This window comes from Nerophis ophidion, linkage group LG11 (assembly GCF_033978795.1).
Source record: "Nerophis ophidion isolate RoL-2023_Sa linkage group LG11, RoL_Noph_v1.0, whole genome shotgun sequence".
Lineage (NCBI taxonomy): Eukaryota > Metazoa > Chordata > Actinopteri > Syngnathiformes > Syngnathidae > Nerophis > Nerophis ophidion.
Genome location: NC_084621.1, coordinates 40,927,724 through 40,939,811, shown reverse-complemented (window position 1 = coordinate 40,939,811; position 12,088 = coordinate 40,927,724). Strand labels below are relative to the sequence as shown.

Below are 12,088 nucleotides of genomic sequence, written 5' to 3'. Positions count from 1 at the left end.
AATCAAACAATGGAAGAGTGAAGTGGGGGGAGGGAAGAAAGAGTGGTTTCTAAATATGAATGTAAGTAAACGGCAGGATGTTATAAAACAGCCATATGTATGGTAACGTTCCCTGCACATTGTTTTAAAGATTACCTGTTGCCTCGTGTCTCTATATCACTCTTGAGTCAGAGCTGGTGAGGGGAAGGGCGGGCCAGTGACTTGATGCCGTGATGTCCTTTCAAAATTAAAGCACAATTTCAGAATCAAACGTTGTTTTTTTGGGTGTGGCATCTGTCTCCATTATTGGGGAAGACATTGGTCCTACCACGCCTGGGCTTCTAGAATGCCCGTTGTAAAGTTATTTTTTGCAAAATGTGTTGCACAAGTTTTGTAATAGATAATCTGGCTAACACTTAGCTTCTTCAATGCCAATTAGTGTTGTTTTGACATGTCATCTTAGTGACATCATGCACAAAAGTGCACTCATAGCTTGTTTTAAAATGTCTGACAATCTTGCACTTTCTGTTTTGAAATTATATGAATGTTTGTGCCAATGCTTAATAACCGTTTAATAAATACAGTTTTGGTAAATTGACTCAGTTGTGATTTCCCTCTCAGCATAAAAGTTTAAAATGAGCATATATTAATGCAGTATGAACAAAAATGTTTTAAAGTAGACCCAGAGTCATCATAATGGTGTGATTATTGGTATCAAGTGTTAATTCAAGGCTAAGGCAAAATATTGAGATATATACTGTGTATCGCGGTATGGCCTAAAAATATCGAGATGTTTAAAAAAAAAAAAGGCCATATCGCCAAGCCCTGATAAACACTTGTGTGTGTGTGTGTGTGTGTGTGTGTGTGTGTGCGCGTGTGCAAATAATTTTCAACCCATATTCCGTTGAATATGCTACAAAGACAACATATTGGATGTTCAAACTGATAAACTTTTTTTTTTTGCAAATCATTAACTTTAGAATTTGATGCCAGCAACATGTGACAAAAAAGTTGGGAAAGGTGGCAATTAGGGGTGGGCAAATTTATGTGTTAACTACGCGTTAACTCATCAATCTATTAACGCCGACAATTATTTTATCGCACATTTGCGTATGTTGTTTACATGCTTTTATTTTGTTAACGCCTTTTCTTAACAAGATGGCATCACCCGGATGTACTTCGGCGTCGAGGGGCTCTTGGTAAAGATGGAACATTTGGCAAAATACCGGACAATTCTGCAAATTTCATGGCTGGCTTACAGCGTGGTCACTCCGGGATCACTTACGACCGCCAGACAATTCTGAATGTGGATAGATCGGGCCGTTTTGGACTGAATGACGCGTGCTTGCTAGACCGGCTAGCTAGGATGGGAATACTTTGCTGGCTACATCCAGCGGGCTGTGAAGCAGCGGAGTATATGTGTTGTCCGTCTATTTATCAATAATGCAGACGAGGCGTGTTGGCTGAGTTCTTAACGTTTACTTTCAGAGCGTGCATATCACAACATACAAGATGCCGTCATGGCGACACACAACCTTTACCGGGCTACCGCGCATGCTTGTCACTCCTGTTGCATGCTGGGTAGGGTAGTTTTTTTTTCCCTGGCTCATAACATCACAATATAGTACCATGTATATGATGCGTTCAGTTTATCAAAGCACCAAGCAAACAATCGGAAAATTCCCATCATATCAATTCCTAGATATGGTCATAATTATTTTAAGTGTACTACGCATAATAAACACAACATTATTAATATTGCTACTACGGATAATTTGATCAAAAATTCCCTAAAACAGCCCACTACCTATAATATAAGTTTTTTAAACATAAGATCACTGATAAAAAAAATGTTCCTGCTGTTACCTCAGAAATTGCCTGTTCGGATGTAATGATTGTGGCTCGGAGATTTGTATGTAAATTATATTTATTTTCCATAACAAACAGGATATCTGAAATACCCTGGCAGTGGCAATAAGCTTAAATGTTTGTATTTACATTTTTTGAGTTGATTTTCATAAAATATGCTATTTAACTGCTACTGTTTAACAAGTACTGATTTGAATTGTGTTTGCACAACAAATATTTTGGCGCTTTTGTTCAAGTTGGAGAATATTCCAATAAAGGTGCACTACACACTACTTTTGAATTCATTATTGGGCTTTACGTATACAATGCAGTTAATCGCGAATAATCAGAGAAAAAGTGCGATTAACTTCGATTGAAATTTTTAATCGTTGCCCAGCCCTAGTGGCAATAAATACTGATAAAGTGTAAAAATTCTCAACACTTATTTGGAACATCCCACAGGTGTGCAGGCTAATTGGGAACAAGGGAGTGCTAGAACATCCCACAGGTGTGCAGGCTAATTGGGAACAAGTGGGTGCCATGATGCCTGTGTATCGGCTGGGGAGATCTCTGCGCTGCTGATCCGCCTCCGCTTGGGATAGTTTCCTGCTGGCTCCGCTGTGAACGGGACTCTCGCTGCTGTGTTGGATCTGCTTTGGACTGGACTCTCGCGACTCTGTTGGATCCATTATGGATTGAACTTTCACAGTATCATGTTAGACCCGCTCGACATCCATTGCTTTCCTCCTCTCCAAGGTTCTCATGTCCCACTGGGTGTGAGTTTTCCTTGCCCTTATGTGGGCCTACCGAGGATGTCGTTGTGGTTTGTGCAGCCCTTTGAGACACTAGTGATTTCGGGCTATATAAGTAAACATTGATTGATTGATTGATGATTCGGTATAAAAGCAGTTTCCATGAAATGCTAAGTAATTCACAAACAAAAATGGGGCGAGGGGTCACCAATTTGTAAGCAAATTGCCGAAAAGTTTTAGAACAACATTTCTCAACGAGTTATTGCAAGGAATTTAGGGATTTCACCATCCATGGTCCGTAAAATCATCAAAAGATTCAGAGAATCTGGGGAAATCACTGCACGTAAGCGATTATATTACAGACTGTTGATCCCTCCGGCGGTAATGCATCAAAAACAGACATCAGTGTGTAAAGGATATCACTACACGGGCTCAGGAACACTTCATAAAACCACTGTCAGTAATTGCAGATGGTCGCTACATCTGTAAGTGCAAGTTAAAGCTCTACTATGCAAAGCAAAACCCATTTATCAACAACACCAAGGAACACTTCAGGCTTCGCTGGGCCTGAGCTCATCTAAGATGGACTTATGCAAAGTAGAAAGGTGTTCTGTGGTCTGACGAGTCCACATTTCAAATTATATTTGGAAACAGAATGTGGTGTCCTCCAGAACAAAGAGGAAAATAACCATTCAGATTGTTATGGGCGCGAAGTTCAAAAGCCAGCATCTATGATGGTATGGGGGTGCATTAGTGCCCAAAGCATGGGTAACTTACACATCTGTAAAGGCACCATTAATCCTGAATGGTCCATACAGGTTTTGGAGCAACAAATATTGTTTTCCAAGCAACGTTATCATGGACGCCCCTGCTTATTACAGCAAGACAATGCCAAGCCACGTGTTACAACAGCGTGGTTTCGGAATAAAAGAGTGCGGGTACTTTCCTGGCCCGCCTGCAGTCCAGACCTGTCTCCCATCGAAAATGTGTGGCGCATTATGAAGTGTAAAATATGACAGCAGAGACCCCGTACTGTTGAACGACTAAAGCTCTACATAAAACAAGAATGGGAAATAATTCCACTTTCAAAGCTTCAACAATTAGTTTCCTCAGTTCCCAAACGTTTATTGAGTGTTGTTAAAAGAAAACGTGATGTAACACAGTGGTGAACATGCCCTTTCCCAACTACTTTGGCATGTGTTGCAGCCATGAAATTTTAAGTTAATTATTATTGCAAAAAAAATAAAGTTTATGAGTTTGAACATCAAATATTTTGTCTTTGTAGTGTATTCAACTGAATATAGGTTGAAAAGGATTTGCAAATCATTGTTTTCCGTTTATATTTACATCTAACACAATTTCCCAACTCATATGGAAACGGGGTTTGTATATATGACTTACAAATGCTACAGCAAAGCAGCAACATTGTTGCAGTTACATTAGCCGCAGCCCAAACGTTAAAATTATCCCCTAAACCAGGGGTGCTCACACCTTTTCTGCAGGCGAGCTACTTTTCAATTGACCAAGTCGAGGAGATCTACCTCATTCATATTTATAATTTATATTTATTTATTTATTTATGAAAGAGACATTTTTTGTTAACAAGTTAATGGTGTTTAATGATAATACAGGCATGTTTAACACATATAGATTCCTTTCTTTCATGAACACAAGAATATAAGTTGGTGTATTACCTGATTCTGATGACTTGCATTGATTGGAATCAGACAGTGGTGCTGATAAGGTCCGCATTTTCAAATGGAAGAGAAAAAAAGTCCTCCTTCCTGTCCAATACCACATGAAAGTGGTTGGATTTCGTATCTCATTTGTCCAACTTGCATACATGTTTTTAAACACATTGTTATGTGAGTAGCATATGTGTGTGTGGCCCTTTAATGTGTGACAGCAGTTGAGTAACGTCAGTGAGTGTGTGGGCGAGAGAGGAGAGGGAGCGGTCCAGGAGGGCTGGGGAATGGCTAGTGTTTTTGTGTGGGATTTTGACTGTGTGCTAGACATAAATAAAAAGCCACGATTTGCAACTAATCGCTGGACTCGTAATTTTGCCCTGCAGTCCGAAATTGTGAAGACCCACTGCCGGGTAAAGTGAAGGGTGTTGCCCCGAGAATCCATCGGCCCTGGAGAAGTGTCCCCCGCCTGCGCTCCTTGCAACAACTTTATAAGAAATACATTGGCATCAAACTCCGTAGCTTGCTAGCTTGTGCACGCTAGCTTTCTGAGACTCTTATTTTGTTAGCATAGGCAGGATGAAGCAGGTCTTTTATGGTGAAGAGTTTTGACAGCAGGTATGGCCCAAGAGTCTGTTGAAATAGAAAGTGTTTTTCTCCATCCTGTCAGAGATTTTTTTCTTAATAATGAGTTCGCAGCAGCCAGCGTCATCTCACAAGATCCTCGGGTGCCGTGAATGTCAAAACAACTGACGAAAGTGAAGTCTTGGTGAAGATTGATGATTGCTCATTTTTATGTCTATTTTTTTAATGCCTGGCTTGCAATCGACTGACACACCCTCTGCGATCGACCGGTAGCTTGCGATCGACGTAATGCCCACCCCTGCCCTAAACAAGAGAGAATTATTTTTTACGGTAGACATTTTATGTTGTGCTATGTATGATACATATCGTAACATCACACAGCACTAGTTGGTTGGCACGTTGGTATGAATTTTGGGTTGCAACTTTTGTGAAACTGATATAGAATTAGTGTACTTACTTATACTAACAATGTTTTGATTTATTTCTGTTTCAAACCAATGAGTCAGTACACTGATGTTTTGTTTGTTTTGTTGCAGCTCGTGCGAATTGCAAAAGTATTGGGCACAGAGGACCTGTACGACTACACTGACAAGTACAACATTGAATTGGACCCGCGGTTCAATGACATCTTGGGCAGGTAACACAAGGAGGCCTGCTGTGGATGTTTTTCTTTGTCTATCTTTCGTTGAAACCAGCCTAATTCTTAATCATTGAGGCACTTAGCCACCTGATTTCGACCTACATGCATAAATTGGTTGAATAACATCCATACAACGTAAGATTGTTTTTGGGCATTGTTGAACATTATTAGCAGTTAAGTGCATTTAAGCAGCTTTTTGTATCTCAACTGGAAATAAATAAAATGTATTAAAAATATAAATACACATGACTCCTGTTAATAGTGGAGATCTGCTAAAAAAAACTTGAAACCGCGACAACTATCAAAAAGTATATTTTTTTACAGTCTTAACTCCTATAATATACTTCACACATATTAAATAGATGTTGAATTGTGTAATTATAGGAACTTATGGCTATAAATGAATGATAATAATAGATTATATAATATATGGAATCACAGTTATGATCTACTCTGTATCCAGGTCTCATTCTGTATGAAGGTTATTAAAATATGCGGACGCTGTATCGATCCGTTGTGGTGAAGAAGGAGCTGAGCCGGAAGGCAAAGCTCTCAATGTACCGGTTGATCTACATTCCCATCCCCACCTATGGTCATGAGCTTTGGGTTATGACCGAAAGGTCAAGATCACAGGTACAAGCGGCCGAAATGAGCTTCCTCCCCTGGGTGGCGGTGCTCTCCCTTAGAGATAGCTCATCTACATCGAGAGGAGCCGGATGAGGTGGTTCGGGCATCTGGTTAGAATGCCACCCGAACGCCTCCCTAGGGTGGTGTTTAGGGCACGTCCGACCGGTATGAGGCCACGGGAATGACCCAGGACACGTTGGGAAGACTATGTCTACCGGCTGGCCTGGGAACGCCTAGGGATACCCCGGGAGGAGTTGGTCGAAGTGGCTGGGGAGAGGGAAGTCTGGGCTTCCCTGCTTAGGCTGCTGCCCCTTGACCTGACCTCAGATAAGTGGAAGAAGATGGATGGATGGAGGGTTATTAAAATAATAACAATGATGCCTATCCGCGCGCTGACCCGGCCTGATTCCACTGTTAAACACACTTATTAAATAGCACAGTATACCTTTCGGTAGATACTTTTTAGACAGAATACTACCTTTGTTGGCATTAGCAGATAGCGTTGTAAAAGAAGTGCATCAGCGAACAACCACACACTGCCAAGAGTTTGTGCCCCCTTCAACCCACCTGTTCATTACAATTGTGACCCACCAGAATTTTCACCCTGTAGCTACAATACAGTACCTTTTTCTGTTCGTGGCCTCAAGGGTTCATATGATGGGGTTTTTTCTTCATTTAACGCACTTCCTTGTGATTTACATAACTTGTTATGTTGCTTTATTGGTCAAAATCTTGCATAAATGTTGCTTTACAAGCCCATCTTCAAGCCCCTTCTTGATCATCTCTTTAAAACAAGTCGTTTTAGGGGTGCTCTTTTTAGATGTAAATTAATTTCCCCTTTCCAGCTGGTTGCAACTGCTTTTCTGCCCTGCCATTTTTTTGTTGTTGTTTTAAAGGGGTCTTATGATTTTATTTTCTACATTTCAATAAATTAATTGTAATCTGCATAACATGAACTTGTGGAACTTTGGTAAACATTTTGCATTGATTAAGTTTTACAGACCATCTTCAAGCCACTTTCTGACTGTGTCTTCGGAATGCACTGTTTTCTTTTATTTACGTACCAAATTTTTTTTACATGCCAAGCCCTGCAACTGCACCCCATCAGCCAGGTTGTAGTTTTTAGCGCGTTCATATAAATTTTACTGATAGAGACATGTAAGTTAGAACTATACGCTCCTTTTTTATTAGAAATGGGAACAGCAGTTGTGGTGAAGAAGGAGCTGAGCCGGAAGGCAAAGCTCTCAATTTACCGGTCGATCTACGTTCCCATCCTCACCTATGGTCATGAGCTTTGGGTCATGACCGAAAGGATAAGATCACGGGTACAAGCGGCCGAAATGAGTTTCCTCCGCCGTGTGGCGGGGCTCTCCCTTAGAGATAGGGTGAGAAGCTCTGCCATCCGGGAGGAACTCAAAGTAAAGCCGCTGCTCCTTCACATCGAGAGGAGCCAGATGAGGTGGTTCGGGCATCTGGTCAGGATGCCACCCGAACGCCTCCCTAGGGAGGTGTTTAGGGCACGTCCAACCGGTAGGAGGCCACGGGGAAGACCCAGGACACGTTGGGAAGACTGTCTCCCGGCTGGCCTGGGAACGCCTCGGGATCCCCCGGGAAGAGCTAGACGAAGTGGCTGGGGAGAGGGAAGTCTGGGTTTCCCTGCTTAGGCTGTTGCCCCCGCGACCCGACCTCGGATAAGCGGAAGATGATGGATGGATGGATGGATGGGAACAGCAGAGGATTTTAGCATGCATGTGCATGTATGAACCAATTTTCCCCGCAACAAGAAGATAGAGGAAAAATAAGGAATTTATTGACTTCCACTTTGGACTAAGAGTGAATAAAAATCACGGACTCACACAAAGTTCTAAACTTTTACCATATGTGGAAAATGGCTGCTGACGTAACTAATGGAAAACAAGTCACTAATGTCTCCAACTTCCAAAAGGCTCATTTGAAAGAAGGCAAAATTGTTTTATAAATGTGTTTGATTCAAAATTTTCGAGAATTATGGGAATCCCAAATACACAAAACTGAAACTAACAAGGAAGAACAGTTTTTTTTGGATAATAGTACCCCTTTAAGTGCCAAAACACACATGTGGAGCTTCAGGGGCTCAGATGATATTGTGATGATATTTTGAACATTTTCACTTTTGGGGCATATTATCCAGAATCGAAATGTTTACTGAACTCGGAATTGTAATGCTTGTGTGGCCTTTTACCTTTGTTAACCTACCAACTTTATTTATAAAACCCTTTGTATCAAATTATGTATTTACACAGCAACGTGACACAAGAGTAGTTTTAAAAATTGTGGCATTGGTTGTTAAGCTCCATATTATTGAGAGTTCTCGTAGTCATAAATCATAAAATTTAGTTCGAAATTTCTTATTAAACTGCAATGATGTGATTAATGTAGAATAAAAAATGCATTAAAATGTTCTTTCTTTAGACACTCTCGTAAAAGGTGGGAGAGGTTTGTGCACAGTGAGAACCAGCACCTGGTCAGCACAGAGGCTCTGGACTTCCTGGACAAACTGCTGCGCTATGACCATCAAGCCCGCCTGACAGCCAAAGAGGCCATGGAACATGCATATTTCTGTAAGTTGACTGTCTTTTGTCCTATTTCCGCTGACTGTATTTGGATTAGCTGCCATTTGTGACAAAGGCTCGGTTTAAGATGCTGTCCAATCCATCTATTCCAGTTCCCATCGTTAGAGATCAGGGAAGGGGGGCAACTCCTGGAGGGATGGCGGCCAGTTCCACACCAATCAGCTCCTCAAGTATGATGGCTGGTAGGTCTTGCTATTCCCAAACGGGAATAGTTCCAGTGGTCCCAACTCCAATGACTAAGCATGCGTTATTGTGTGTCTCAGGCATCAGCTCAATGACCTCCTCACAGCCGCTGCCGAACATCGCTGGATCACCTGTTATCTCCGCCCCTAACACTCTGGCCACACAAGTTCCCGCAGCCACCGGGGCCCAGCCCTGAGGGGTGCTCCCTGTCCCCCCTAGTCCTGTGTTTGTGTGCTCATGGCCACATCCTGCCTAGTTGTCACTGTGGCCCCTGCGCCACGCCTCCCCTTTTTATGTCGACAATAACAAAGAAGATTTAAATTGCTTTTCACATTCATTTATATTTTGACACCTGGACTTGACAGAACCATGTATCATTGCACCTGTCAGAGGATTGTTACTTAATTTGGGTGTGTTATTTGACAATGACATGGTCTAGAAATTCTAATATGATGTAGACATGAAGAGAATGGATAATAAAATTTATTTTGTATGTTCCAAATATACAGTCTTGCTTGAAACTGTTTGACGCGGGATCCTGCTGTACGGCACTGTGAACCTTCCCACGACTTCATGCAACACAGTCAGGACCCTGGTGTGCTCAGTGCTGCGCGTGCACACACACACACACACACACAAACACATTGCTATGTTCAGGAGTTGTTGGTCCTTTGAAGTGGTTAGTTGCTATTATTCAATAATTGGACTTTTGTAGATATTCTACAGTTACTGTCAGGTTGCATGCACCCAATGCTGAATATCACAGGGTCGGTAGTTTGCCTATTTTATGTTATTTTCACTCCTACATGTGTATGTATGTGTTCATGTTTGTTTTTTTATCAAGTCTCTTACAAATGATTTTGATGACTAGACAATTTTGTAACTTTTTGTTTTATGTTGGGAAAAATCATCACCTACAGAAAAAACAACTTCAAAAAATAAACAGTTTAAACAGGGTTTTGCAGGCGCTGTGTTTTTGAGTATAATATATGTTCATTTGAACAGTTCATCTCAGCACCTTTTCTACTTTTTGTTTTTTTACTTGTCACATGTTTAGACTGTTAAGAACAGTATAAGACAAAAGAGTCGGCACACGTTTTATTTCAATAAATCGGGGCGGCATGGCGTAGTGGGTAGAGCGGCCGTGCCGGAAACCTGAGGGTTGCAGGTTCGCTCCCTGCCTATTGACATCCAAATCGCTGCCATTGTGTCCTTGGGCAGGACACTTCACCTTTGCCCCCGGTGCCGCTCACACTGGTGAATGAATGATAGGTGGTGGTCGGGGGGGCCGTAGGCGCAAGCTGGCAGCCACGATTCCGTCAGTCTACCCCAGGGCAGCTGTGGCTACAGATGTAGTTTACCACCACCGGGTGCGAATGAATGATGGGTTCCCACTTCTCTGTGAGCGCTTTGAGTATCTAGTATTAGAAAAGCGCGATATAAATCTAATCCATTATTATCATTATTATAGCATTAGTAGGTGTCTCCAACTTTATTGGTCAGCGTTTAAATGAGTGATTAATGAGGGCTGTGGCCAGAAGTTTATGTGCACTGTCATTTTAATTTTTGAGTTGTGATTATTTATATTAATTAATCTTGTTTGCAAAACAGATTGCCCTTTGACCTTGATTGACGATATATTGTACATTGCAGAGATCCATCCCATTGTTTTGAGTATTGGTTGATCTAATGAGTGTTGTCTTACCAAATAATTCTATCCTGCCAAGAAGTCACTTTCAGCAGTCAAACTTGATCACCAACATGAAATCAATAAGTCTTGGCCTTGTCAAGTAGAATACATTTTTTAAGCGACAACACTAATTAAATTTAGGTTACACACAATTTAAACTTGCTAGTCAATTCCCCAATTTATCATGGCATTCATCGCAAAGTTGGGGGAATTTACATAGGACAATAACTAATTTCTGATCCATATTCTAAAGGTGTGTTGGAAAGAAAAAAACAATGTTAGCAAATTCCAATTGTAGACTAGTGTAGACCATGGTAATTGAATAAATGTGGTTACTTGATAAGGAACTACTGTAGATCTCAGACGCCATGGTATGTTGCCTCATGTTCAAAGGCTAAATCCAGATATAGTCTTACTGAGATGGGCGCCAGCGACCCCAAAAGGGAATAAGCGGTACAAAATGGATAGATGGATGTACAGAGATTTGATGTTTTTGAATGAATTGAGTATTTTGAATGGTATGTTGCCTCATGTTCAAAGGCTAAATCCAGATATAGTCTTACTGTACAGAGATTTGATGTTTTTGAATGAATTGAGTATTTTGAATGGCTTTTAAGTGAACGATGACAACCGATTCATAATTGTGAGTTTGGGATGCACATTCAGATCCATCCATCCATCCATTTTCAACCGCTTATTCCCTTTCGGGGTCGCGGGGGGCGCTGGCGCCTATCTCAGCTACAATCGGGCGGAAGGCGGGGTACACCCTGGACAAGTCGCCACCTCATCGCAGGGCCAACACAGATAGACAACTTTCACACTCACATTCACACACTAGGGCCAATTTAGTGTTGCCAATCAACCTATCCCCAGGTGCATGTCTTTGGAAGTGGGAGGAAGCCAGAGTACCCGGAGGGAACCCACGCATTCACGGGGAGAACATGCAAACTCCACACAGAAAGATCCCGAGCCTGGATTTGAACCCAGGACTGCAGGACCTTCGTATTGCGAGGCAGACGCACTAACCCCTCTGCCACCGTGAAGCCGCACATTCAGATAGTGTCTGCAAAATGAGTCAAAGAAAACTTAGTGGTATTGGACCTTTTTTTGCACAAAATGTGTGAATATATATATTTATTTATATTTCATTAATTTTATTTTTGTCAAATGTTCTGGTTCATATTTCTGGAATGTGAAGTAGTTGAAGTGCAGACATATATCAATCAATCAAAGTTTACTTTTATAGCTCTTAATCCCAAATGTCTCAAATGGCTGCTCAAACTATGACATCCTCGGCTCAGATCCCACATTAGGACAAGAAAAAAAATCAACCCCCAAAAAAAACGAGAAACCCTGGAAGGGACCGCAGTGTTGGGACCCTGCACAATTATGTAGTCACATTTTTACTAGTCCATTTTTTAAAATCTAGTTGTATTTATGCTTTTTAAATCCATAAATTCTTACTTTAATTTGTATCTCCATTGTTA

The 12,088-nt window shown here is 41.4% G+C and overlaps 1 protein-coding gene across 8 annotated transcripts in view; it reads left to right on the top strand.

Moving 5' to 3' along the window:
- The window catches only part of LOC133562095 (casein kinase II subunit alpha), a 37,027-nt gene extending 27,159 nt beyond the window's left edge, over positions 1 to 9,868 (top strand). For 7 of the 8 annotated variants that reach the window (XM_061915971.1, XM_061915968.1, XM_061915970.1 and 4 more), the window contains 4 exons: positions 5,386 to 5,486; positions 8,568 to 8,716; positions 8,821 to 8,910; positions 8,992 to 9,868. In XM_061915971.1, the coding sequence (XP_061771955.1) occupies positions 5,386 to 5,486; positions 8,568 to 8,716; positions 8,821 to 8,910; positions 8,992 to 9,107 (456 nt within the window). In that variant the 3' untranslated portion in view covers positions 9,108 to 9,868. The remainder of the gene's footprint in view (positions 1 to 5,385; positions 5,487 to 8,567; positions 8,717 to 8,820; positions 8,911 to 8,991) is intronic. The other variant, XM_061915972.1, reaches the window with a different exon arrangement.
- Positions 9,869 to 12,088: the final 2,220 nt, after the last annotated feature.